A 27,962-nucleotide genomic window follows, 5' to 3' on the forward strand; every position below is an offset into this window, starting at 1 on the left:
TATTTATACCAAAGTAATTCTAATACAACTATTTTCTATGTATATGTTTGTGTGTACATATATATATTTGTGTGTGTGTATGTGTGTGTGTATTTTCTCTCCCCTAGATTTCAGACTGAACTCAATTATGATGTTTTGGAAGTTCATGATGGACCAAATCTCCTGTCTCCTCTTCTGGGTTCTTACAATGGTACACAGGTCCCACAGTTTCTGTTCAGCAGCAGCAATTTCATTTACCTTCTCTTTACAACTGACAACAGTCGTTCCAATAATGGATTCAAGATTCACTATGAAAGTAAGCAATGTTGAATTGCATACTTTTATCCCTATGCCTCTTGAAATACACATGCTCACACACATGTTCATTTTTGTCCCCTTCAGTACTACCTTGGACCACCACTTTCATCCATTCAGATGAAGATAATTTGATGGGATTCTGTCTGGAGCCCACTAAAGCTTTCCTTAATCTGTCAAAACAGTTTAACTGCTGAGCAATATGCAGGACACCTTAGGGTTGCTGCTTTTGTACTCCCACTCCTTACTAGTTTAATAAAGAGATGACTGAGATTGGAGCCAGCGGGTGATAACTTTCATGGCTTGTTATTCTTTTGTCTTTTACAGCTAGTATAAAGCATTTTTGTGTGTGCAAAACAATATATAATCAGTAACTATAATAACATTGTGAAAGTATGGGTCAGAATGTTCAAACTTGGTTGGGTGCTTATACCTGTGCTTTTGGCACCTGAATTGGCAGCACAATTTTCACAGGCGTTGGGTATCTGTACCTTCACTAAAGTGAATGGGAGTTTGGGTTGTGCAGACTATCTGAAAATTAGGCCATTTATTTATTTATTTCCTAAATATAGATGTCCGTGTCTAACTTTACGTCCACAAATATGATTTTTAGCTATAAAAATGGCATATAAAAACATTATAATTTAAATTATACAGCAATGGGCTTCTCTTTTAGGAACAGTGCTGTGTATCTGTCTAGGGAAACTTGCTGGGTACACAAGGACTGTGATGAGAAATGTTCTAGCATGGTAGGAAGGATGGGCATCTTATAATTTGTTTTTTAATCACTTGACAAAAATGGTTTTGCAGTGAACATCAACTTATTTTGTGTGAATGGCACTTTATATTGCAGACCATGGCATTTTTCACTGGTCTTGGCAGTATTACATAGATCACTTTTTAATACAAATTAACTGGTTTTGAATGCCATTTTCCATGTATTTAGCTTCTATTTAACATCAGGCAGATAGGTATTCTGCTTCCATTTTTTCATATTAATGGTTACTAGAACCACTACAAGAGAATAATTCTCACATGATTGTATTGTTTAAGAGTGGTTGTGACCCTTCTACATTTATCCCAGAATAGTAACGGTGCTGGCTTTAAGGTACAATGTATACTGAGTAATTTCTATCACACAAAGTTCAGACTTCTACAAGTTCTTGTAGGCACCATGTGAAGCCTGCTTTCAAAATCTCTGTATTTGATTTAAGGAAATCTGCTAGTAGTTAGAAAATGTTTTGCGTTTCATTCTCCCTGGAGTTTTTCTTGTACCTGATAGAGAATTGAGGGATCTCCCTAATTTTTTTTTTCTCGGCTTTAACCAACCTTGATTTTTTTATAGGCAAGTGTCCTTCCATCCCAGGAAGACTGGGTGGTACTTTATCAAAATCTTATCAAAATCCATCAGTGCCTTTCCCTATTCACCTAGAGGAATAACTATTGAATGACACAAGTCTTTGTCCCTGCTTAGCATTTGAGCACACCATCTCTCCACTGTATTCTGCTTCAGCTTTCTGGGCAATAAATTGTGAAGGTCTGCACAAAGTGCAGAGAAATAATATTTCTTGTTTGGTAACATATATAATAAATTGGAAGTGTTTAAATGACATATTTGTAGTTGATTGGCTGCAGAATTGAGCCACCTTCACAAAGGATGATCTCTGCTGGTCCTTGCCTTTCATTTTCTTTGATAAACCACTTCTCCTTTGTAGAATTGCCTTCACACATCTCCACTTTTGGCATCAAAATCTTTTCCATACAAATCCAAGAGGGAGAATGTGAGGAGAAAATACCATTAGAGAAGTTAGGTTATTAATAAGTAACTTAGGTGACCTTAGCACTAAACACAATGTGTGTACACTATTATGAAGAACTTTTTTCCATGTTTTAAAATATGATTCACATAATAATATTTTATAGTATTCTGAATTATTGGGTTTAAAAATAAGAACAACAGTAAGAAATTACACAGTGAAACTACTGTCAAAATATATATTTTGAGCAGATAATTACCTTTTAAGGAATATTTTTTCCATTAATGATCTGGATAATTTCTCTTGGAAGAAAGTTATTGTTCGCGTGGCATTTAATTACACTTACTGTGTAAAGATGAGTAATCCTTCAGATATAGACAGTGTTACATATGCAATCATATAAAATATACCAAACCATAAAATCGATCATAAAAAGGTAAGGGGGATCAATACTGCACGTATTCCCCCAAATAACATTGTACTTTGGGGAGGGAAATAGGGAATTATCTGCTAGATTCATGATCACAATTTTTTTTCTTAATATAGGTTTTATCATTTGGCCCCATGCAGATGGGCCAAATATCAGAAAATCCTCTTCCAAAAAAAAGAATCGGAAGAAGATATGCAAATTCGAGAGCAATTTTCATAACTTCTTCAACCCCAACCCTATGCAGATGGGCCAAATATCAGAAATTCCTCTTCTGAAAAAAAGAATCGAAAGAAGATATACAAATTCGAGAGCAATTTTCATAACTTCTTCAACCCCAACCCCATGCAGATGGGCCAAATATCAGAAAATCATCTTCCAAAAAAAAGAATCGGAAGAAGATATGCAAATTCAAGAGCAATTTTCATAACTTCTTCCACCCCAAACCCTCCTCTCCCCCCTCCCCGTGTAGCTGTACCCGAAAGGTATTTGATTAGGAAGTAGGTATCTCATAGTCATAATATGATTTCTTTCCTTCTGATTCAGCTTACATTCAGAAAAGCAAGCTTTTGAAAAACTTTCATTTATGGGCTATATTAATTAGTTATGGTTCTCTTATAGCATCCAGCTTTTCCACCAACCTATTAGCAACTGATGCCTGCTCTGCTTTCATTTTTCTGTACTACTGAAAATTATTTTTCTTCTACCTTGCTTGGAAAGAGAAGGAAGGTCTTGCCCAACCATTCCCTTTGTCTTGGACCATCTACTTCACTTTCTACTTTCTCCACTGGGTATACTTATTCCACTATTGGCACTGATTTAATAAACAGCACAACCTCTCCTTCATTTCCATCAAATTTATGGGAGACGTTTAATAGATTAAGTTAAGGTTTTAGGTTCCTTTTCTTTTCTTTCTATTATAGCACTTTAGGCAGTAAAATATATTCTTTGTGTTGTTACAAAAACAAAATAAACTGAATAAAACAAAACAACCCCCCCACAAATTACTAAATCACCCACCCAACCAACCAAGGAGATTCTGAATAGCAAATAAAACCAGAAACTGATATTTGCTTTCGGCAACAGATGCCTTTTTGTTTGTAACTTGATTTCTCAGAAATGTCATTCCTTTAAGTCTATTAATGAACTTTCTCTGTTTCCCTCACTGAACTAATTTAGATCTGTTCCCCCCCACCCCTTTTGTGTTTTTCTCTCCTTGTTCTTTCATACTGGAATTATGAACAATCTGTCTTTCTTGTTGAGAAACAAAAGATTTGAATTTTGTGACTCATCTAAAATTAGCCAGCCTGTTGTTTCTTTTCTCTTCAGCTCCCTTTCTCTTCTTCTCTGCTTCTGCAGCTGCTCACATAATAAGTGAATGTAAGATGTTACACACACCAATATAGGTTAAAGATAATTTAGCTAAATATGTGCTATAAAAGCAGTTTGCTTTTTTGTTTTTCCAGCACAGTTGAATGCTTTTTAAAACATCTTAGTATTTTGTCATGTTTCCTTTGTATTCTAGGTGTAACCGTTAATACCTATTCCTGTTTGGATCCTGGCATACCAGTTCATGGACGTCGTTACGGTCATGATTTCTCTATTGGATCCACTGTATCATTTAGTTGTGATCCAGGTTATAGACTGAGCCATGAAGAGCCTCTGCTATGTGAAAAAAACCATTGGTGGAGCCACCCACTCCCAACTTGTGATGGTAAGAATCAATTGATTAGGTATAAACAATTATCTGTGACACGTAATTTCTGAGATATTAAGAACTCTGATGTTCCAACACAAAATGTCTAAGTTTAAGAACAACATAGCATTTTACATAATGTATATTTTTGTATATAAATAATTACTTGTAGAAGCAGAACACAATATGTCGCTCGTTGAACCAGTAGATAAGGCAGTGTATATCTACATTAACTTAAGGTATTTAGCATGTTAATACAGTTTAGTCTAGACTAAATCTGGGTAAATAACTTGAATTAAAAAAAATCAGAATTGTCAGGAAATACAAAAAAATCACTTTGGGTCTAACAATAAAAAAATCCGATCTTTTTAGTGAGTCAGCAGAGTCCATAAAGTTAACAATTCATTTGACCTGCAACATTTTATTCCTGGGAATTTTTAATGGACTGAATTCATAAGGCAGCTTTGGAGAGTAGGCGGTGCTCCCATATAGCAGTGGCTAAAAGTGGAACAGCTTCAACAGAAGTGGAGGGGTTTAGGATAAGGGTGGACCCTCCTTACCTGCCTCTCATCCCCCCCATACTCTGAGATTTCTGTACTGTCCCCCATCTCTCTAAGACCTTGTCCTCACTTCTGCACCCTCTCCCACCACTTCCCTCCACACACACACTGCCAAACCCCTGCCCTGAAGGACCCGGGAAAAAGACGAGCTTGAGATGTATTTACTCCAGAGTACAGGCAGTCCCCGACTTACGCAGATCCGACTTATGTCGGATCCGGGGCTTTCTCGCCCCGGAGGTCGAGGTAGCGGATTGCTACCTGCGAGTTCCAAGGCGAGAAAGCCCCGTTCGTAAGCTGATCTGGTGCCCCTGGTCTGCTGGAGACCATCTCCAGCAGACCAGGGGCACCGGGCGGGTTCCCGCGCTTCTGAGGCTTTGCCAGAGCAAAGCCTCAGAAGCACGGGAACCCGCCGCTGCTGCCTCAGCAGACCACAGGCACCCGGACTGAAGCGGCAGCCCCGGGGGGGTCCCGCACCTCTGAGACTTTGCCAGAGCAAAGCCTCAGAGGTGCGGCACCCCGCTGCCGCTGAGGCTCTGCTCCCGGTGTCCCTGGTCTGCTGGGGGGGGGGACGCGGCTAGTGTGCCCCTCCCCCCAGCAGACCAGGCTTTTGTTTTGGACCCTGGAGCAGAGCAGCTGGGGCGCTGCCGATTGGTCCTGCAGCGCCGCTCTGGGCACTACTGGACCAACCCGGCAGCACCCCAGCTGCTCTGCCCCAGGTCCTGATTCAGCCGCTGCTGGTCAGTTTCAGCAGCGGCTGAATCAGGACGCCTGGGGCAGAGCAGCTGGGGTGCTGCTGGGTTGGTCCAGTAGCGCCGAGGAGCGGTGCTACTGGAGCAACCCAGCAGCACCCCAGCTGCTCTGCCCCAGGCGTCCCCAAGTCAGCCGCTGCTGAAACTGACCAGCGCTGACTACAGGAAGCCCGAGGCAGAGTTGCTCTGCCCCAGGCTTCCTGGAATCAGCCACTGATCAGTTTCAGCAGCGGCTGAATCTGGACGCCAGTTCCGACTTACATACAGATTCAACTTAAGAACAAACCTACAGTCCCTATCTGGTACGTAACCCGGGGACTGCCTGTACACCATAGCCCCACACTCCCGAGGGAGGTGGGGGACCCATATCTAAGCCCCTGTTCCACATCAGGCAGAGAAGGGAACTGAACTTAGCCCTCTCACTTCTTCAGTGAGCACTAACTCCTCCTGTGAATGTGAATGGTTCCAAACTCCCCTTGTGTAAGGAACTATCTCTACATATAGGCTGAAACTACTTGGTGAATTTGTGTCAAATCCACAATTAGTTTTGGGTTGACAAAAATGCACTTTCAATTAATAAATTATCCAAAAATTTAATCAGTTTTAGTCTGCCTGTCCCTGCAAAACCCTCATTTACTCCATGATACAAATGGTTATAGACTCATAGACTTTAAGGTCAGAAGGGACCATTATGATCATCTAGTCTGACCCCTGCACAGAGCAGGCCACAGAATCTCACCCACCCCCTCCTAGAATAATCCTCTCACCTATATCTCAAATATTGAAGCCTTCAAATACTTTGAAAACCCCAAGATGCAGAGAATCCTCTAGCTGTGATCTGTACCCCATGCTACAGAGGCAGGCGAAAAACCTCCAGGCCTCTGCCAATCTACCCTGGAGGAGAATTCCTTCCCGACCCCAAATATTACAATCAGCTAAACCCTGAGCATGTGGGCAAGACTCACCAGCCAGACACCCAGAAAGTTCTCTATAGTAACTCCTATCATTCCTCCATTGACCTATTTACCACTGATAATGAATGGTCAATTAGTTACCAAGATCAAACCATCCCCTTCATAAACTCATCGGCTGTGTCTACATTGGCACCTTTTTCCGGAAAAGGGATGCTAATGAGACAATTGCAAATGCCGCAGGGGATTTAAATATCCCCCGTGGCATTTGCATGAACATGGCTGCCGCTTTTTTCCAGCTCGGGGCTTTGCCGGAGAAAAGCGCCAGTCTAGACGGGATCTTTCAGAAAATAAAGCCTTTTCTGGAAGATCCTTTATTCCTCTTAAATTCAGGAATAAGGGATCTTCCGGAAAAAGCTTTGTTTTCCGAAAGATCCCGTCTAGACTGGTGCTTTTCTCTAGCAAAGCCCCGAGCTGGAAAAAAGCAGCAGCCATATTCATGCAAATGCTGTGGGGGTTATTTAAATCCCCCGCGGCATTTGCAATTCCGACTTGTCTCATTAGCATTCCTTTTCCGGAAAAGGTTGCCAATGTAGACACAGCCATCCAGTTTAATCTTGAAGCCAGATAGATCTTTAGCCCCCACTACTTCCCTTGGAAGGCTGTTCCAGAACCTCACTCCTCTAATGGTTAGAAACCTTCATCTAATCTTAAGTCTAAACTTCCTACTAGGCAGTTTATATCCATTTGTTCTTGTGTCCACATTAAGCTTAAATAATTCCTCTCCCTCCCTGGTATTTATCCTTCTAATATATTTAAAGAGTGCAATCATGTCCCCCTTCAGCCTTCTTTTGGTTAAGGTAAACAAGCCAAGCTCCTTGAGTCTCCTTTCATAAGACACGTTTTCCATTCCTCGGATCATCCTAGTGGCCCTTCTTTGTACCTGTTCCAGTTTGAATTCATCCTTCTTAAACACGGGAGACCAGAACTGCACACAGTATTCCAAATGGGGTCTCACCAATGCCTTGTATAATGGCACTAACATCTCCTTATCCCTACTGGAAATACCTCGCCTAATACATCCCAAGACCGTATTAGCCTTTTTCACGGCCATGTCACAATGGCGGCTCATAGTCATCCTATAATCAACCAGGACTCTGAGGTCCTTCTCCTCCTCCGTTACTTCCAACTGATGTGTCCCCAGCTTATAACTAACATTCTTGTTATTAATCCCTAAAGGCATAACCTTACACTTCTCACTATTAAATTTCATCCTATTGCTATCACTCCAATTTACAAGGTCATCCAGATCTTCCTGTATGATATCCCGATCCTTTTCTGAATTGGCAATACCTCCCAACTTTGTGTCATCCACAAATTTTATCAGGACACTTCCACTTTTGGTGCCAACGTCAGTGATAAAAAGATTAAATAAAATTGGCCCCAAAACTGATCCCTGAGGAACTGGTTGTGATTGGATACTCATTTAATGTAGAGTCACTTAATTCCAGGCAGAAATTCAGATGTAAATACAATGTCAGAGAAAGCTAAGATCCAGAGCAACTTTCCCACATCTCAACATATTGAATTATTTATTGTTATGAACTTGAGCTATCACTAAACCTGGTTTCCCATACTGGTAGACTGATCATCCATCAATACAACCTCAGAGCCGGCAACTTTATTTATGAGTGTGAAGTCAGACAAAAATGACAGAATTGAACGGCAAATTCAAAGTAATGCTTACTACTACAACTGACATTTTGTAGAAAGGTCTTTTGAAACAAGGGCTACAATGAGCTTCTTGTCAGATGAGAAGATGATGTTTACATGAAATTTTCACTCTGAATGTTTTTCAGCAATTAACTATTGCCTGTGCTTGCTCATTGTATGGGGAGTCCTGATCTAATTTGTAACCCCTCTTTCTTCATGATATCTGAGATATTTTTCAGCATTAGTTCCCTATCTTTACCTCCATTAGAATATATATATATATATATATATATATATATATATATATATATATATATATATATATATAGGTGTACAGCATCCTTTATAACAGTAAGCATTAATAGAATAAATCTTCTACATTAGTATTAGGTTCTGTTCAGTAGAAATTGTGTTGCTTACTTTTACGTCACACATTTCCTGGATCCTTTAGGGCAGGGGGCTTGTTTTTTGGGTGTGTGTGTACAAGAGTCAGGGTAGGGCCTTGGAGATGTATGGGGGTGTAGGGTAGGAGACTCAGGGTATAGGTGTGCGAGAGTGAAGGTTTAGAGTTAGGAGATTAGGGTGCGAGGTCCCATCCAATGGGGCTTTCTCTTCCCCCTGGCCACTAAGGGCCTTCTATCTCCCCCCTGGCCCTCCAGCTATCAGGGGCCTTCTGTCTCTCCCCAGCCCCAATGCCTTTATGTTTCCCCCCAGCTTTCTCTTGGCTGGCATAGGCCTTCCCTCTCTCTCTCTGGCACTTTAGCCAAGAGCCAGGGGGGCAAAGACTTTGGGGCAGGAGGGGCTACTTACCAGGTCTGGTGACAGGCAAGATGGCAAAGCACCAGCCCTGCTGGCCACTCTCTTGGTGGTGCATCTGCCCCCAGTGGCCAGTCTGCATATAGCTCTCTCCTGTGCTCACTGCCTAGTGACCACACTCTGGCTATGTCTAGACTACACCACTCTGTCAACAGAGAGATGTAGATTAGGCACGTCAAAATTGCTAATGAAGCAGGGATTTAAATATCCCGTACTTTATTAGCATAAACATGGCAGCCGCTTTTTTTTGAAACAGAGATTTTTCCAAAAAAAAAAATGGCAGTCTAGACGCAGGTGTCAAAAATAACCCCTTTTTCAAAAGATCCTGTATTCCTCAAAAAATGAGGTTTACAGGATCTTTTGAAAAAGGGTTTATTTTTGACAGATCTGCGTCTAGACTGGTCTAGACTGCCATTTTTTTGGGGGAAAAATCTCTGTTTCAAAAAAAAGCAGGGGCCATGTTTATGCTAATGAAGCATGGGATATTTAAATTCCTGCTTCATTAGCAATTTCAACGGACCTAATCTACATCTCTCTGACAACAGAGAGGTGTAGTCTAGACACAGCCTCAGTATCATGTCACTTCTCTCTGTGCTCCCTCCCTTTTTGTAGGTTATGGAAAGCAGTCTCATTTCTGACACTTCCATTTGTTTGGCACAATCAAACCTTGACCATGCTTTAAGTTAGGATATGAGGAAGCTGCTTACTGAATTTGGTGGCCCCAGCCCTTTCTGTTTAGAAAGAGTTCTTGAAAAAACAGTCACAAATGGGCAGACAGATGCATCTGTCTGTGTGTCTCTGAGTCCATTTGTTCTAGAACTCCTCCTAAACCGTAAGAGCTAGGACTACCACATTTGGTATGCAGCTTCCTCTTACCCTATCTTAAACCAAGTTCAGGTTTTGGTTGTGCCAAAAAATGGGAAATTCCAGGAATGGGACTGTGTTCAATAACATGGAAAGGGAGGGCACAGACATTAGGTTCATAGAAAAGAGAGACATGATTCTGAGAGTGGCCACTTAAGGCAGCTGCACCACAAAGAAAGTGGCCAGCAGGCAGGCTCCACTATCCTGCCTGCTTCTAGACTGGGTTAAGGATCCTCCCCATCTCAAACCCAGAGCCTGCCCCTATACAGAGAACCAGTAGGACATAGGGGAGGACTCACTGGAGAAGGGGAAGCAGAAGGGGGAAGCCTCTGAAGCTTGCTCCACCCAGAGAGCCTGCTGGATTCGGGGGGGGGAGGCAGCTGAAGAGAGGAACAGCCCCCAGAACCTCTCCCCCACCACAGACAGCCTGTGTGTGGGTGCACTAGAGGAAGACAACTGGAGGGAGGAAGCCCCCAGAGCCTACCCCCCTTAGGGTATGTCTACACTACAAAGTTAATTCGAACTAACGAATGTTAGTTCGAATTAATTTTGATAGGTGCTACACTAGGCGGAGCGCTTAGTTCGAACTAGGTAAACCTCATTCCACGAGGACTAGCGCCTAGTTCAAACTTATTAGTTCGAATTAAGGGGTGTGTAGCCCCTTAATTCGAATTAGTGGGAGGCTAGCCCTGCCCAGCTTTCCCTGGTGGCCACTCTGGCCAACACCAGGGAAACTCTATTGCTCCCCTCCCGGCCCCGGACCCCTTAAAGGGGCACGGGCTGGCTACGATGCCCGTGCCAGGTGCAAGCCTGCCAGCACCCAGCTAGCAGATCCTGCACCTGGCATGGCTTGAGCCAGCCACCCGATGCCCCCCAGCCCTCCCCCTCTTCCCGGGACCAGGCTGGCGGCTCCCGGGAGCTTGCCCGGGTCCGCAAGAGGCGGGCACCCGCCTGGTCTAGTGCAGACATCGTGGACCTTGTCCACAACCTCCGCACTTGCCACAGGAAAGCGGCCATGTAGGGCAGGAGAGCTGCCAGCCTGGCCACCCAGGAGCAGGTTTGCATGAAAATCAAGGTGGTCCACTGAGACCCCCCACCCTGAGCCCTGAGCTTAGAATGGCCGTACTGGGTCAGACCAAAGGTCCATCTAGCCCAGTAGCCTGTCTGCCGACAGCGGCCAACCCTAGGGACCCTGGAGGGGATGGACCGAAGACAGTGACCAAGCCCTTTGTCTCGTGCCATCCCTCTCCAGCCTTCCACAGACTTTGGGCAGGGACACCACTCCTACCCTCTGGCTAATACCACTCCATGGACCCAACCTCCATCACTTTATCTCACTTCTCTTTAAACTCTGTTCTAGTTCTAGCTTCACAGCCTCCTGCAGCAAGGAGTTCCACAGGTTGACTCTTTGCTTTGTGAAGAACAACTTTCTGTTACTAGTTTGAAGCCTGCTACCCATTCCTTTCCTTTGGTGTCCTCTAGTCCTTCTATTATGGGAACTAATGAAGAACTTTTCTTGATGCACCCTCTCCACCCCACTCGTGCTTTTATAGACCTCTATCCTATCCCCCCTCAGTCTCCTCTTTTCTAAACTGAAAAGTCCCAGTCTCTTTAGCCTCTCTTCATATAGGACCTCTTCCAAACCTCTGATCATTTTAGTTGCCCTCCCAATCTCTCTCTTCCCCTCTCCCACCTCCTTTTCCCAGTCTCCCCCAGTTTTGTTCAATAAAGAGAGATTCTATTTTTGAACACGTTTTCTTTATTTTGTACATCAGGAAGGGGGCTAGGGAAGGGTAAGTGGCAGGAGGTGAGGGAGGAATGGGGTACGAGCCCCCGATGGGGAGGACTGGGCTGGCTCTGCAGTCTTCTGGGGGTGGAAGCTCTCCTGCAGCCCGTTGATTGACCCCCCCTACGGATGGCAGCCTACAGCAAGTGCAGCCGGTCTGATGGCCGAGTGCTGTGATGTGCCCAGTGTGGGCACTCAGGGCATTCCAAGCCAGGACTGCTTTGCAAGCGGGGCACCCCTGAGAACTGTCTGTCCGGGGTGGGGGTCGGGTCCCTTTAAGCACAGCCCTCGGCTAGCCAGAGGCAGCAGCTCTACGCTCTAAGTCCTCATCTGATGCCCTGGCGGCACTGCTTCCGGCCATCCTTAACCCCGGTTCAGGGTCCACTTAATGTGGACATGCTAGTTCAAATTAGCAAAACGCTAATTTGAACTAGTTTTTTAGTCTGGATGCGTTAGTTCGAATTAGCTTAGTTCAAATTAGCACTGTAGTGTAGACATACCCTTAGATAGCCTGCAAGGTGTGTGTATGGGGGAAATTGAAGGGGAAGAAGCCCTCAGAATTGGCTCCTCTCAAACATCCTGCAGAAAATGGAGCGGGGAAGGCATTGGAGGAGGGGACAGCCCCCAGAGCCTTGCCTCCCTGAGATAGGCTGCAGACCACGGAAGGGCTGCTGGAGTGTTGGGGGCATCACCCAGAGCCTTGCCCCCCACCGCAGACAGCCTGCAAGCGTCAGGGGAATGCTGGTGGGAGGCAGCTTGAAGTGGAGCAGCCCCCAGAATCTACCCCCCTCCGACATCCTGAAAGGCTGCGGGGTGGGGGACTGCTGGAGGACGGGTAGCCCCCAGAGCATCATGCCCTCCCCTGAGAGCCTGCAGGCTGTGGAGGGACTGTTGGAGTGTGGGGCCACTCCCAGAATCTTCCCACTGAGATTCTGCAGGCCATGGGAGGGGACACTGGAGGCTGGAGGTAGACCCCAAAGTGCCACCCCCCACCAGCTGCAGGGTGGGGGGCATTTGGAAGCTAGGTCTAACCCACAGAGTGCCACCCCCAACAGGCTGAAGGATGGGGTGGCAACTCCCCCAATCAAGCTCTCCAGAGCAACTGCAGGCTGAGGGTTACCTTCCCAACAGGCTACATTCTGAGTCGGACAGCAGCAGGCCAGACTCTCCCCCTTTCTCTACCCAACAAGTGCACAGACACAGATCCCCCCTCCTGGGAGAAGCCACCCTTTTGGGAGAGCATCCTTGGCCCCTTAGAAGGAGCCGCTGGCTTAGGAGCACTACCACAGCCCCCTGTTAGGAGCTGCTACTGGAGCAGCGCCACCCTCTCTACCACAGCTCCAAATAAGCCCCCACCACCTCCCAGTCCCGTATCCTGACCCTCTGTCTGAATCCTACATCTTCCACCTGCCTTGACTTCTGCAACCCCACCTCTTTACCTCTAAGCTCCACAACCTCATACCCCTGCCCTGAGACCTCTACCCCCTGCCTTGAGCCCCCCACACTTCTTAACCGTCTGCTATAAGCCACCCACCCATCTCTCCTTACCCCAATCAGCACTCCTGCCTTCATTTTCAGTTTTTTGGGAAAAAAAACAACCTTATAGTCATCGACATAAAGCATATATGTTTTTTATTTATTTTCAAAAGAAACAAAAAATCTTCAGTTAATGTCCTGAACAACGCCAGGTACTTTTGCTAGTTTATAGATAGATAAGGTACTCCTCTTATTACACAAAATTTCCCATAGAAATTTTGATGTTGAGCTGATGTTGAGCAAGAATTAGAAAACTGAGTAGCTGGTTGAATCATGAAAGACTGGATTATTATGACAAATGTTGTTACGTTATTAATGATGATCCATATAGCAGTTGTTGGTCTATATGGGTATGTCTACACTACCCTCCTAGTTCGAACTAGGAGGGTAATGTAGGCATACCGCACTTGCAAATGAAGCCCGGGATTTGAATTTCCTGGGCTTCATTTGCATAAGCGGGGCGCCACCATTTTTAAAACCCCGCTCGTTCGAACCCCGTGCAGCACGGCTACACTGGGCATGAACTAGGTAGTTCGGACTAGGCTTCGTAGTTCGAACTACCGTTACTCCTCATTCCACGAGGAGTAACGGTAATTCGAACTAGGAAGCCTAGTCCAAACTACCTAGTTCGTGCCCTGTGTAGCCGCGCTGCACGGGGTTCGAACGAGCGGGGTTTTAAAAATGGCGGCGCCCCGCTTATGCAAATGAAGCCTGGGAAATTCAAATCCCGGGCTTCATTTGCAAGTGCGGTATGCCTTCATTACCCCGCTAGTTCGAACTAGCGGGGTAGTATAGACATACCCTATCAGACTGGCACCTGATTTTTATTTTTATTTTGTTCAGCAAACAATTCAGGTTTGAAGCTGAAATTCATTTGGAGGTGCCATGAAATGTTGATTTAAAGATTTTGCATTAGTGGAAGGATGAATGAAAAGCTACCTCTCTGAATCTAGAATTCTTTCATTGTGGGATACGCTTCATAATAGGGTCTCTGAATCATGAGCAAACTCTTTGAGTAAAAAGCTGTAGAACTTCCGTAACTCACAAAACCATAAAGATTAACTTACGCTGAACAGATCCCATATATGGGGTAATGTTTTCTTATGTTGCTAGGTACTAGATGCTTACCATCTAAAATAAACTATCTTAACATGCTTTCTGTGAATAATATGCTCTGCTGTGCAATAACATTACATATTGTGATCCATTTCTTCTTCAAGATGCTGAACTAGCATGCAATTCATCAAGTAAATGAGATTTTTTTTCACTAGAGCACATGGCTAAAAGGCAATTGTCCACTGAATAAATACGCTTTCAATGCAGGATTGAGTATATTTATTCTTGTAAATGTAATCAATTCATGGTTACATCAATTTTAATTTAATTGCTGAATCTTAATTTTGGAGTTATTTATAAATAGAACCATATCTAGAATGGACCCTAGGAAAGTGATCATTTGCCCAGGGGTATCCATAGCAAAGCATAATCAATCCTGCCTTTACAGACCGAGGATGTGAACAAGGTGCTTGGAGGAGTGCAACTGACCACATTCTCACTTGACCCCTGCTCTTTGTGGCTTATTAAATCGAGCTGACAAGGGATGACTGGTTGGATCCACGGTATTATTAATATATCCTTTAGATCGTGGATAGTTCCCACCTCTTTGAAAGAAGCAGTAATAACACCATTCCTTAAGAAATCTTCCCTGGACCCACGCGATGTATAACTATCATCCAGTTGCTAATATTCCTTTCTTGGGCATCGTACTCGAGCGGATGATGACATTGCAACTCCAGGATTTCTTGGAAGAAACAGATTATCTAGATCCATTTCAATCTGGCTTCAGGCCTGGTTTTGGAACAGAAACTATCTTGATCATCCTGGTAGATGACCTTCATTGAGAGATAGACATGGGGAGTACATCCCTGCTGATTCTCTTGAACCTCTCAGTGGTTTTTGATACCATACCATCAACAGTGATATCCTAGTGGATATCACCTAGTGGAATTGAGTTTTGGAGTCACTGTTTTGTGGTGGTTCCCATCCTACCTGTTGGGATGCTTTCAAAAGATGGAGCTTGGGAACTGCTGCTCAACCCCATGGTGATTGTGCTGTGGGGTCCCACAAGGTTCCATCTTGTCCCCTATGTTGTTTAACATATACACGAAACCTCTGGAAGAGGTCATAAGGAGATTTGGAGGATGGTGCCATCAATAGGCAGATAACACTCAACTCTATGTCTCTGTAACGTCGAATCCAGATATAGCGGTGATCAATCTGAAACAGTGCCTAGAGGCAGCATTGGATGATGTCGAATAGGCTGAAGCTGAATCCACATAAGACTGAGGTCTTGTGGATCAGGAAGCCATCTGTCCGGGAATATGGTGTGTTATGTGTTCTGGATGGGGTCACAGTCCCCCTGAAAGAATAGGTACACAGCTTGGGAGTCCTCTTGGATCTTTTTTTTTACCATTTGCAAATCAGATCTCTTTGGTGGTCAGGAGTATTTTGGACAGCTTCAGTTGATCTGCTAGCTGTGACCCTTCCTCAATAAGAATTACTTGGCTTCAGTGATTCATGCTCCTGTCATATCCTGTTTGGATTATTGTAATGCACTCTATGTGGAGCTGCCTTTGGAGAGTTTTCAAAGGCTTTAACTGGTCCAGAATGCAGCTACTCGAGTTTTAACTAATATTTGTTATATGGAGTACATTGTGCTGGTGCTCCAGCAGCTGCACTGCCTTCCGGTATGTTTCCGGGACCAATTCAAAGTCTTCTTTATGATTTATAAAGCCCTAAATGGGGTGGTACCTGGGTATTTGAAGGACCATCTCTTCCCATTTAAAACCTCTCAGAAATTGAGGTTGGCTGGAGAGGCCCTGCTCCATGTTCCACCACTTATGGAGATAAGGATGACATCTATGCAGAGCAGGGCCTTCTCAACTTAGCCCCAAAGCTATGGAATTCTCTCTCCTGGGACATTAGCCTGATGCCAATGTTGGCATTGTTTTGGCACCAAGCCAAAGCCACCCTTTGTACCCATTGCTTTTATTGGTGTTTAGCTGTGTGTTTCTGGGTTCTGTATATATATATATATATATATATATATATATAAAAAATGTTGTAAGCTGCCTCGAATATTTTAAATAGAGAGGCAGGATAAAAATATTTTAATTAATTAAATCATGACTCTTCCCTTGAAATCAGAGGAATGTGAAATACTTTTCCTCTTCAGTCAGAGAGAAGAGAAAACAATGTCTTGACTTCAACCTAATGAGGAGAGAGAAAATCCCACAGCAATTCTTCCCATGGAGAGTGGGGAAATATTTAAGATGTGGGGAGGAGTGAATAGCAGAGTATCTCTGCATTGGCTTCTCTTCAAAGTAGAAGAAATCCATTGGGTGGAGCCCTTCCTACTCCTTGAAAGAGAATACACTATAAAATAATTTATATGTGTTCAAGAGTCAGTTCTGATAGACTGCAGGCTGCAATATCCTCCCCTCGGCTACTCCCTGGTTCTCCGGGAACCCCGGGAGTCCCACTGAGACCGGGAGCCTGTAGTTCCACCAGGTCATTATCTGCCAGCTGAGCTATTTAGCTGCTCCTTACTGAGTCTCCCCACACTCAGTCTCCTACCCCTGCACAGATGTGCCAGGTCGCTCTTACGGAGCTAGCTAGACATAGGCCATTTCCCCGCTGGTTCCTTCAACACCCTCATTTGTCTCTGGCAATTACTCTTTGCACTGGGCCTGAGCAACCAATGGTCTACAGGGTACACCTCCAACCATCCTCTGCTATCACATTGTCACAGCTCACAGCCTCTTACGACATGTAAAAGGCAGAGACTCAGTGGTCCGGGACCAGTTGTGAGCTGAGACAGCTGAGTCCCAGCTTTTCCTGGTCCCAGACACTGCAGCTGCAGCTTTTTAAAGTAGAAATAGAGCCTCTTACTACATTTAAAAAGCAAAGCCACAACATCTGGGTCTGAGTGCAAGCTGTCCTGGCTCGATCCAGGTCCCAGACCACTGCGGTTCTGCCTTTTAAATGTAGTAAGAGCCTGGCGGCCTCCACTTAATATGTTTAGTTTCACCAAGAGAAGGTTAAGGGGAGATTTAATTACAACGTGGGGAACAAATATTTAGTAAATGGCTCTTCAGTGTAGCAGAGAAAAATGTATAATCTAACGTCAGCAAGTTGAATGTAGACAAAGTCAGACTGGAAATAAGCCATAATTCTTTTAACCGCAAGAGCCATTAGAACAATTTATGAAGGATTGTAATAGAATCTTAATCACTGACCATTTAAGAGTCTATTTGGAATGGTTTTTTTTAAAGATATACTCTGTGAATTATTTTGGGGGAATTCTCTCTTTGTTATACAGGAAGTCAGAAGAGATGATTACAAGGGTCCCTTTAGCCCTTAGACTCTGTTAATAATTTACCTTGTACACTACAACTTCCAATTCTTCCCATTTGCTTTGTATTGATGTATAGATGGTGAGCAGATTTCCTCCAGGGTATTCCCTCTTTTTCCTTCCATGGCCCTATTATAATCTATGATTTCACCTTCCCAACTAAAAGTCCAATCTCAATGTCACCTTTTTTTAATACATACTTGTTGGCTTTTGGTATATACATCCTTTGAACCTGAGTTAAACACCATTTCTGCAGCTAAGTATTTAGCTCCTACTTGAGAATACCTACGCCAATAACCCCTTCATTTTGTATTCCAGAATTCTGTAGTTAATGCTGATCTACTGAGTTTTTCACATATTAATAGTATTAGTGCCCATGTGATTGAACAGCATGTAGTAGTGGTCAGAGGCAAGGGTGCTAGTCTGGGAGGAAGGTGACAAGGGCACCATAGTATTTATCAGACCATCATCTTCAATACTCATCATTGACAACCCAGGGACTTGTGGACTCCAGTGCTGTGTGGTATTCCGGATAGTAATTGTGAAAATAACACTTACAAAAATAGAAAACAGAGGAGTTGGCACCAGGATACCTGTCTAGCCAGATCCCCCACAGGTACAGGTGGAGGAAGAGCTGGCAGTGGTTTCGGTGGCTCACTGTTTTCCTCATATTATGGATTCTTTCTTGTAGAGAACTTGTAAATTGAGGGAAAATGCCTTAATTCCCTGATTTGCTCTGCTTGTCCTTAAACAACTCATTGACCACATAATAGTTCATATATATATAAAGTGGAGTTAAGTTTGCATGGGCTTCCTTAATTCTGGTATTTCTTAACTTTGCTACCTTAATAACATTCCTATAATATAAGAATTGTATACGTGGGTGATCTCTCTCTCTCTCTCTCTCTCTCTCTCTCTCTCTCTCTCACACACACACACACACACACACACACACACACACATAAATATATTTCTGAAGATAATATTTTTAAAACCTTCAGAGGGACAGCCGAGTTATTCTGTAAAATGAAAAACTTAAAAAACAAAAAATAGACTAGTAGCACCTTCAAGACTAACAAAACATGTAAATGGTATCATGAGCTTTCATGGGCACAACCCATTTCTCTGATACATGTAGATGTAGAATCTGGTGTTAGTCATCTTCCTTTCCAAGTGCAAACTAATGATTCTTATCAGTCTCTTGTAACTACTCAGTCTTTAAAGTGCTACTAGACTATTTGTTGTTTTTTAAGTTTTTCCTGTTACAGACTAACTCGGCTATCCTTCTGAAGCTTATCTTCTCACTATCTCTTTTTTTCTTCCTTCCTTCCATTTTTTTCCTTTTCCTCCCACCTCCTCTCCTCCTTATTTATTCTTGGATCTGGACTTCCAACACTCCTGTCATCTGAAGAAGTGGGTTGTGCCCATGAAAGCTAATGATACCATCTACATGCTTTGTTAGTCTTTAAGGCCCTACTAGTCTATTTGTTTTTTAAGTTTTTTGAATTTTTTGATTGCATCATCTTGTACCAAGTAGCGTATATTTCCACACATTTTTTCTTAAACATGAGAATTTATTTTGAGGAGGGAATTTTCATCTCTCACATATAAAGATCTGATTCTCTTCTGTGCTGAAACAGTTGTATAGTGGTCCAACTCAATTGAGTTAGATAAGTTATGTCACTGTAAAACTCTTGCAAAAGAGTTCAGAGTCAAAGACCCATGGTATTTATCATACTATCATCATCAAACCTCATAACTGACAATGCAGTTCTTGATAGTCACTGTGAAAATCACACACAAAGAAAAATGTAACAAGAAAAAGCTGACACCAAATTATATCTTTATTCTGTTTCCATTCCATCCAATATATCCCCTTTTTTGAAAGTTAGTGGCCTTATCTCTTCTACATTGATACTACCAGGAAATCCTACACATGGCAGATCCAGTTCAGTATTTTACACAATTAGACAAAAACTGGTAATAATGCCATGGATGGATGGATGGATGGAGAGATAGGTGGGATAGCCTGTCTATCTATCTATCTGTCTGTATGTCTGTCTGTCTGTCTGATCTCCCCAAAGAACTGTGAGAATAAGTATTCAAAAATGTTGTTATACCTGAAAGAAAAAGTTAGCTTTCTCTGAGCTATCCTCGGAAAAGTTGTATCTGGTATCTGTTTTCTCTCATTTTACACTGATCACACACAGATACCTCCCATTTTTACCTGTTCAACACTCTTACCTATGGGACACCTATAAATGTATGCATTCTCCTGAATTTTCTGACCATAATCTCTTCAGAATGACTGGCTGTTAGAAAGTATCTTTTTCTTCTAATGGAAGTTCTCAAGTATTTTCCTGTATGGCTATTCTGACATGAACCTTTAACTGTGTAATGTAGAAAAGCAAACAAACAGACAAAAAGACAATATAGATGCTCTAGTCCCCCTGTCTATTATTTGTAAGCAAATTAAGGATGGATTAGTGTCAATATGTTTTTTAAACTTAATTATTTTAAATATATTCTTGTTTCATCTCGAGGACAACATAATCTCAATTTATCTTTAAAAATATCGACAACTTATACCTCTAGATCATTGGCACAGCCATGGGTACCTGCATGGCCCCACAGTACGCTAACATCTTTATGGCTGACTTAGAACAACGTTTCCTCAACTCCTGTCCCCTATTATCCTTCCTTTACTTACACTACATTGACCGTATCTTTATCATTTGGACCCATGGTCAAGAAACACTGGACAAATTCCACAGAGATTTTAACAATTTATATCCCACCATCAATCTGAGCCTATAGCATTTGACACAAAAGATCCATTTCCTGGACACCACAGTACAAACCACTCATGGCAAAATCAATACTACTCTCTACAAGAAGACCACTGACTGCTACACTTACTTACATGCCTCCCGCTTCCGTCCAGTACATACTATACGATCCATTGTCTATAGTCAAGCCATTAGATACAACTGTATCTGCTCCAATCCCACTGACAGAGACCAAAAACTTCAAGATCTCTACCAAGCATTCATAAAACTCAATTACCCATCAGGGGAAGTAAAAAAAAACAAATTGAAAGGGCCGGACGAACACCCAGAAACCATCTACTTCTAGATAGGCCCAAGAAAATTAACAATAGAACACCACTTGTCATCACCAATAGCCCCCAACTCAAACCCCTCGAATGCATTATCAATAACCTAAAACCTATACTGGAAAAGGATGCTACATTCCAAGAGACTTTGGGTGAAAGATCTATCCTCTCCTAGGGCTCGTCTAGACTATGCCAAAGTTCTGAAAGAGGATATGCAAATTCCCTTGGAATTATCTTCTTCCAATCTCACTTTCAAAAGCTGAGCTTTCAAAAGTGAAAGTAGTTGGGATGTGGGTTTTTTTGGTAACCCCCCCCTTTTTCGAAAAGATGAGTAAACCTCATTTTTTGAGGAAGAGCAGCTTTTCGAAAAAGGGAGGTTTGCCAAAAAAAATGTGGCCCAACTACTTTCACTTATGAAAGTTCCACTTTCAAAAGTGAGATTGGAAGAAGATATTCCCAGGGAATTTGCATATCTGCTTTTGGAACTTCAGCATAGTCTAGACATAGCCCTATCGACAACCATATAACCTCAGGAAGATTCTTACTAACAACCACAGGGCATACCACATTAAAACTAATCCTGGAACTTTACCTTGCAACAAACGCCGTTGCCAGCTTTGCCCACTTATTTACTCTGGAGACACCATCACTGTACCTAATCATGTCAGTTATACGATCAAGGGCTCATATTCCTGTACATCCAGCAATGTGATATATGCCGTCATGTGCCAGCAATATCTCTCTGCAATTTATATTGAACAAACTGGTTAGTCACTTCACCAGAGAACCATTGCTCAGAGATCAGACATCAGAAATCTACACACAGAAACCTGTCAGCCAGCATTTTAATCAAACTGGCTATTCTCTTAAAGAGCTGACAACATGTGTCTTACTACAAAGAGACTTTAACACCAGATTTCAGAGGGAGAACTTCTATTTATGCTAAAATTTGACATGTTGTGAATGGGACTTAATATAGATAATTACTTTACACATTACAAAGACAGCCTCCCCACCTTTTGGTATTTGTAGTAACTCCAGATTAACCATTTAATTGACTCTTACAATAAGCAATTTCCTCCTTCCTTGTCCCCTCGCCCCCACCTTCTGTTCCATGTAGCTGATTCATTACTTTTTTCATTGTATCCCTCTGTTATATAATGTTCATGCCAATTCACTTTCAGAATATGATCTTAAGAAGTGGGTCTGCCCCACGAAAACTCATCACCTAATAAACTATTTGGTTAGTCTTTAAAGTTCTACATGCCTGCTTTTTTTGTTTTACCAAGATCAGACTAAAACGGATACCTCTCTGTTACTTTTAATGTTGACTCTGTGAATTTCCAGGAAATAATTGTAATTATGTTACTTATTTATTTTAAATAACACTAAAGCTGCTTGACTAGCTGAGATACAATGAACATTTTAGAAAACACAGACTTTTGGGTAAACTGTTCACAACTGTTTACTCACCATCTGTAAGGTTTATAGTAATAAATGGAGCTCTTAAGTACTAAAAAACAGATTTGGCCCCTAATGCTGCTTAAAATATAGCAATTTAGCCTTATCCTTCTGTTTCATCATAACAAAAATATGCTAATATATGTTAATTTTTCATTCAGCATTACAATTAAAAATAAATGTTGCTCTATTTGGTCTTCATTTACATTAAAAATATAAAGAACATCATCAAGAAAATTATTGCAACCAGAGGGAGGGCATTTAATGTTTATATTGAAAATGCACAGATGTCTCAAATTAATTAACAAACACAATTTTGCAGTATAGTGGAGAACACATCAAAGGAATATGCAAAAGTAATTATACTATTTTTGTTAATAGATTGCTGAAATGGAATTACAGACATTAGACAATATATGGTTGATAGTATGTACACATGGCAACTGCCCTAGCTGTGGTGGTTGACAGGTTGCCTGACCTGTTCTAGGTGTGCTCCTCTACTTCTGAATGAATTTGTTGGGAACTCCCTTTTTGAAGTATATCTGCCTGAGTACCTCACTGGCTGCTTTTAGACTATGCTGCATGAATAGACTTTTTCAGACAATGTATCCGCAGTCATTTGATGCTCAGTCCATTACCTTTTCTCCTCAGACATTTTACTTTTTTCTTATCACATTTCTATCTTCTGAGACTGGAGGACATTTGGTGTTGAAGTGGTTTGACTTCTGTAGCACTGGATTTCTTTAGCTACCTGGAGTATTTGACCTTGCTGATATTTATAATTGGCTTTTTAAAATATATGTCCCTTCTTACAAGATACTTATACAACTTTTTCAAGTCCTTTAATAAATAAGGGTATGTCTACACTACCCTCCTAGTTCGAACTAGGAGGGTAATGTAGGCATACCGCACTTGCAAATGAAGCCCAGGATTTGAATTTCCTGGGCTTCATTTGCATAAGCGGGGAGCCGCCATTTTTAAAACCCCGCTGGTTCGAACCCGGTGCAGCGCGGCTACACGGGGCATGAACTAGGTAGTTCGAACTAGGCTCGGACCTTTGCAGGAAAAAAGCGCCAGTCTAGACGTGGATCTTTCGGAAAATAAAGCCTTTTCCAAAAGATCTCTTATCCCTCTTAAAATCTTAAAATGATCCGCGTCTAAACTGGCGCTTTTTTCCAGCAAAGCTCCGAGCAGGAAAAAAGCGGCAGCCATTTTTATGCTAATGAAGCGGGGGGGATTTAAATCCCCACTTCATTTGCAATTGCGATATGTCTAATTTGCATCCCTTTTACGAAAAAGGGATACAGTCTAGACACAGCCAATAGAAGTAACAGATATTCTTAGTAGAGACAATGAACAAATGTGTATTTTAATGCAGGATGCTCACAAACAATGCAGCCTGGAAAAGAAAAGCAAGAACAACAGTCAGAATGAATGTCAGAGAATTTGGTTGCTGCTGTGACTTTAATATTGTCTCTTTGAAAAACTGTTGGCTCTCCTGAACTCCTTTTTAACTTTAGATTTTCTTCCCATGCAACTTTACCTACAAGTTCTGACTTTGTTCATGTCTATTTTTTGATGTCTGTTGGGTTTATTCTACTGCTTCTACTCTTCCCTTTCCTTAGAATCATGAAATCTATAACTCCATGACTATTTTTGCTTTTACCTTCAGATTCATAACCAATTCCTTCCTATTAGTTTGAATCAGATCTGAAATGGTTGTCTTTCTGATTATTTACTCTGCCGTTTCAGGCAAGAAGTTGTCTGCAACACTTTTATGAAATAATCTGGTAATGAAATCCAGTGACAAGGAGATGGTTAACTGTTTGTATAAATTCTGGGAATAGCCAAACAAACATACAAACAAACATACAACCAATTAATCAACTAATTGTGGGTAGCAAATATAATAAAGCTGAGAAAAATGAAAGGGGGTAAATTCTTTTAATTTTCAAACTTAAATTGCAGTTTAGCTTTCCTGGTCAGGTGATCAGTGAAAATACAAACTTCAGAAATCTTCTGCCTACTGATAATCTTGGTAAAGTTGGTAACTGTTATAAAATTAACTATAAAATCTGAAATTGACCACTCCCGGTAACATCTGTAGTAATCCTGCGCATCCAGAAATATAATTTATGCTATCATGTGCCGAAAGTGTCCGTCTGCTATGTACATTGGACAAACGTCTCAGACACTTCGCCAAAGGGTCAATGCCCATAAAACAGATATTAGACAGGATCACAAAGAAAACACAGTTTCTTGCCATTTCAACCAGAAAGGACATTGTCTCAATGACTTGATTACCTGCATCCTGCTTCAAAGGCTTTTTAAGACTACACTTGAAAGAGAATCCTCTGAACTGTCATTCATGCTTAAATTCGACATTTTATACTTAAGTTTGAATAAAGACTCTAATTATCTTACCCATTACAAAGATAGCTTCCCCAGTTATCACCTCTAATATCATTAGCTCACAGACATTTACCTTTCCCCCCACCCCCATCTCCCTTCTGTTCTGAAATGTGATTTGTCCTTTTCATATGTGTTCATTTTTTAAATTGTATCCTTTGGTATATATGGGTGTGACAATTTTCTTCCACTATTTGATCTGAGAAAGTGGTTCTGGCCCACGAAAGCTCATCACCTAATAAACCATCTTGTTAGTCTTTAAAATGCTACATAGTCCTATTTTTTGTTTCAGCTACACCAGACTAACATGGCTACATTTCTATCACTAATCTGTAGTAATAGACACACACATGATATTCAAAGGGAAGCAAGGGCTTCCTATCTGCTTCTGTATTATCTGCCATTGATCCTTCAACAGTGACCAACACTGCACATTCATTTGTAGCTTCCCAAGATTCAAAGTACAGCACAGCAAATTTAGATCAAATTCCAGGGAAAAAAACTTCATAATTGTAAGAACAGTAGAGCAATGGAACAAACTGCTTAGGGAACTTGTGGAATCTTCTTCACTATAGTCTGAATAGCTATTAGTCTTTCATAGTTTAATCACAACAAATCCTGTATCTTGGTATATTGGATAGACTAGATGAGTTTTGCGGTCCCTTATAACCCTGTGATCCATTATGAAAGGGCCACTAGGCCCTTTGGTTTCCTCTTTATCTAGAGATCTGTTCTTAACTTAATGTAGACTTGTGACAGCTATAAAATTAGGTGGATTTATCCCTGTGTGGGCCTCATTCAGCTTTTGTTGAAACCTACGGAAAGATTTATATTAAAATCAGTAGAAGTTAAATTCAGGACTTGTAAAGGCAGAAAGAAGAAGAAAAAATTGACTGGCAGGATCTGTAGGAATAGAAACGTGTGCATTCCTTCATCTCACCTGACCTTGACCAGAGTATGCGCTCAGAGTCTCTTGTCGTCATCACGTGGAAACTTCAGAGTCAGAAATTGTGAGATGTTCACCTTTCTATTTGCTTTGGGCTGTCACTTCTGACCTACTAGATCTTCAGCTCCCTTTAAGACTTAGAATAATGTATATCACGGCTCACTATGGATCTGAAAACAACACTTATTTATTTATAAGAATAAATTTTTCATAAGAAATTCTCAGAAAACAATTGGTATAATTAGAACTTCATTTTTTAATACTTATGAAATCAGCTCAGTTATTAATCATTTGTAATTTCTAAGCACTTTTTGTACATTTAGGTAAAATTGAAGATTTGCTGCAGAGAAAATTATAGAATCACTCACATTTACCATTGCTGAAAAGAGATGATACATTTCTTTGCTCTTTAACATGTCTAGGTTTTACATATCAGTTGTATTAATATGTCCCTTTACTATTCTTAGCCTTATGTGGAGGAGATGTTAGAGGACCTAGTGGAACAATTTTATCTCCTGGTTATCCAGAATTGTATCCAAACTCACTGAATTGTACATGGACTGTGGACGTCACCCATGGTAAAGGTAAGAGACTTAAATGTAGACTACTTTATTTTAGTTTGCTATTTTCGTGCCCCATATTAAAACAAGATTTACACTCATAGGCTTGGATATTTACTATAAATAGTATTAATGATGATGTTGATTTAAACTGTGGCAGCAACTCGAAGCCCCAATCATGGAAGAAAGACACCATTGTGCAAGACACTATATAACAGTAGGACAAAAAGATGGTTCTTGCCCAAATGAGCTTACAATCTAAGTGTAAGACTGCTGCTGTCAAGAGTAAGTCTCAGGTCCAACACTGGGCTCTCAAAGTACAAAAAAGCTGCACAGGTATCTGTCAAACACAAGCAGTTTATTTCCTGATAGCTATCAACTGTGCCCCTTAACTAAAAGAACAACATGATAGGAAAAGCGGCATTTCTTACAGCCCTTCTGCTAGCCAGAGAACCCGTTTCGGCTGCCAATGAAGTGGGAGACTGTTTCAGTTTCTAAGGCACCAGCACCCAAAGCCCATTGGTGAGGTCTTAATTGCTGTGCTCTGGTGCAGCTTTAAATATTGTGTGTCTATCTTGTTTGTGGCAGTTTGGAAATTTCCAGGAGTTATTCATTACATGCTGATGCAGGTCTCAGCTGTTAGTTATCAATCTGATTCTGATCTAGTTCTACTTGTTCTTTGGCCTTGTTTACGTGATCAGTGCATTAGGGTAAACAGGATTGTTTATCTGTTCTTGCCCTTTACCCTTATCTTCTGCTTGTTCATGCTATACTGGCAACAATGCTTATCTTAAATGGTGTATGTTCCCAAAGACATGCTTCTGGCTTATAGGAAAAAGGGGAAGGGGGAAGAATGCAGGCCTCATCACCCCTAAACTTGCACGTACAAAATTCTTCCGCAATTAACCCCTGCAAAGACAAGAAACAACAGGTGCGTACAGATTTTCAAGGGAACACAAGGAAACAATGAGATAGTATTTCCAGCATCACAAGTAGTGGCAACAGTACACAATTCATTCAACTCTTCCCAAGTTGTTTCAGGCATTACAGCCAAAGAGAATATAAGGAGGGTTTTGGAGGATAATAATAAGATGGCTTAGCATATATTCACGCAGAGCTATTTCCAAGCATGACAGGCAGCATAGGGAAAAGCATGAAGGTTCTTGTTTGAAAATGTAACAAGTGGGTGATGAAGTCTTGTATTGTTTTCCAGTTGGAAATGACAGATGATGCCTAAATAACACATAAGAATTGGTAGATGGGGTGGGGGATAGATGGTGAAGGGCCTGGAAAGTGAAGGCAAGTAGCTTATCTTTGATATGATAAAAGAATAGGGAGCCCATGGTGAGATGGAAAAAGAGGAGTGACATGGCCACCATGATGTGCTGGGGAAATGATCCTTGTAGCATACTGAATGAACATCAGTGTGAAAAAATTGCATTTGCCACAATCACAGAAAAATATTGTGAATTTATCAGGATGAAAGATGGTGAGAGCCTGGAGAGATTTAACTGTATGGAAGGAAAATGAAAAGCTGTATCTTTACCAGTAATACAGAAGGAGACAGTTGGGAGTAGAGTGGCAGATCTATGAATCATCCTTATAGATAGCCAAATAGGGTAATTTGTTGATGAGATAATTTGCAGAGGCGATTACTCAGAATTAAGGTAAAGAGAGAAAAGAGAAAAGGACCTTTGAAATCTACACCAAAATTTGGAGGGAGATGAGGAAGTTCCTTTAAAGAGCATGCTAAAGGAGCAGATAAAGAGGCTTAAGGAGACTCAGGACTGGCAGGATTTTTGGGCTGTCACTTATGACCTACTAGATCTGAGTCATGGAAGCCAAGGTACAGCAAGATTGTAAGAAGATTGTGATTGATGGTCTCAAAGGCTGAAGCCAGGCCTAGAAGGATGAATATAGCAAATATTAATTACTTCTGCACTTTGGC

At 41.7% G+C, this 27,962-nt stretch overlaps 1 protein-coding gene across 2 annotated transcripts in view; it reads left to right on the forward strand.

The window, feature by feature from the left end:
- The window catches only part of CSMD3 (CUB and Sushi multiple domains 3), a 1,180,750-nt gene that overhangs the window by 699,959 nt on the left and 452,829 nt on the right, over positions 1–27,962 (forward strand). For both annotated transcript variants that reach the window (XM_075920204.2, XM_075920205.2), the window contains 3 exons: positions 108–295; positions 4,004–4,192; positions 25,922–26,038. In XM_075920204.2, the coding sequence (XP_075776319.2) occupies positions 108–295; positions 4,004–4,192; positions 25,922–26,038 (494 nt within the window). The remainder of the gene's footprint in view (positions 1–107; positions 296–4,003; positions 4,193–25,921; positions 26,039–27,962) is intronic.

Source organism: Pelodiscus sinensis, chromosome 2 (genome assembly GCF_052426305.1).
Source record: "Pelodiscus sinensis isolate ZL-2025 chromosome 2, ASM5242630v1, whole genome shotgun sequence".
Classification (NCBI taxonomy): Eukaryota; Metazoa; Chordata; order Testudines; family Trionychidae; genus Pelodiscus; species Pelodiscus sinensis.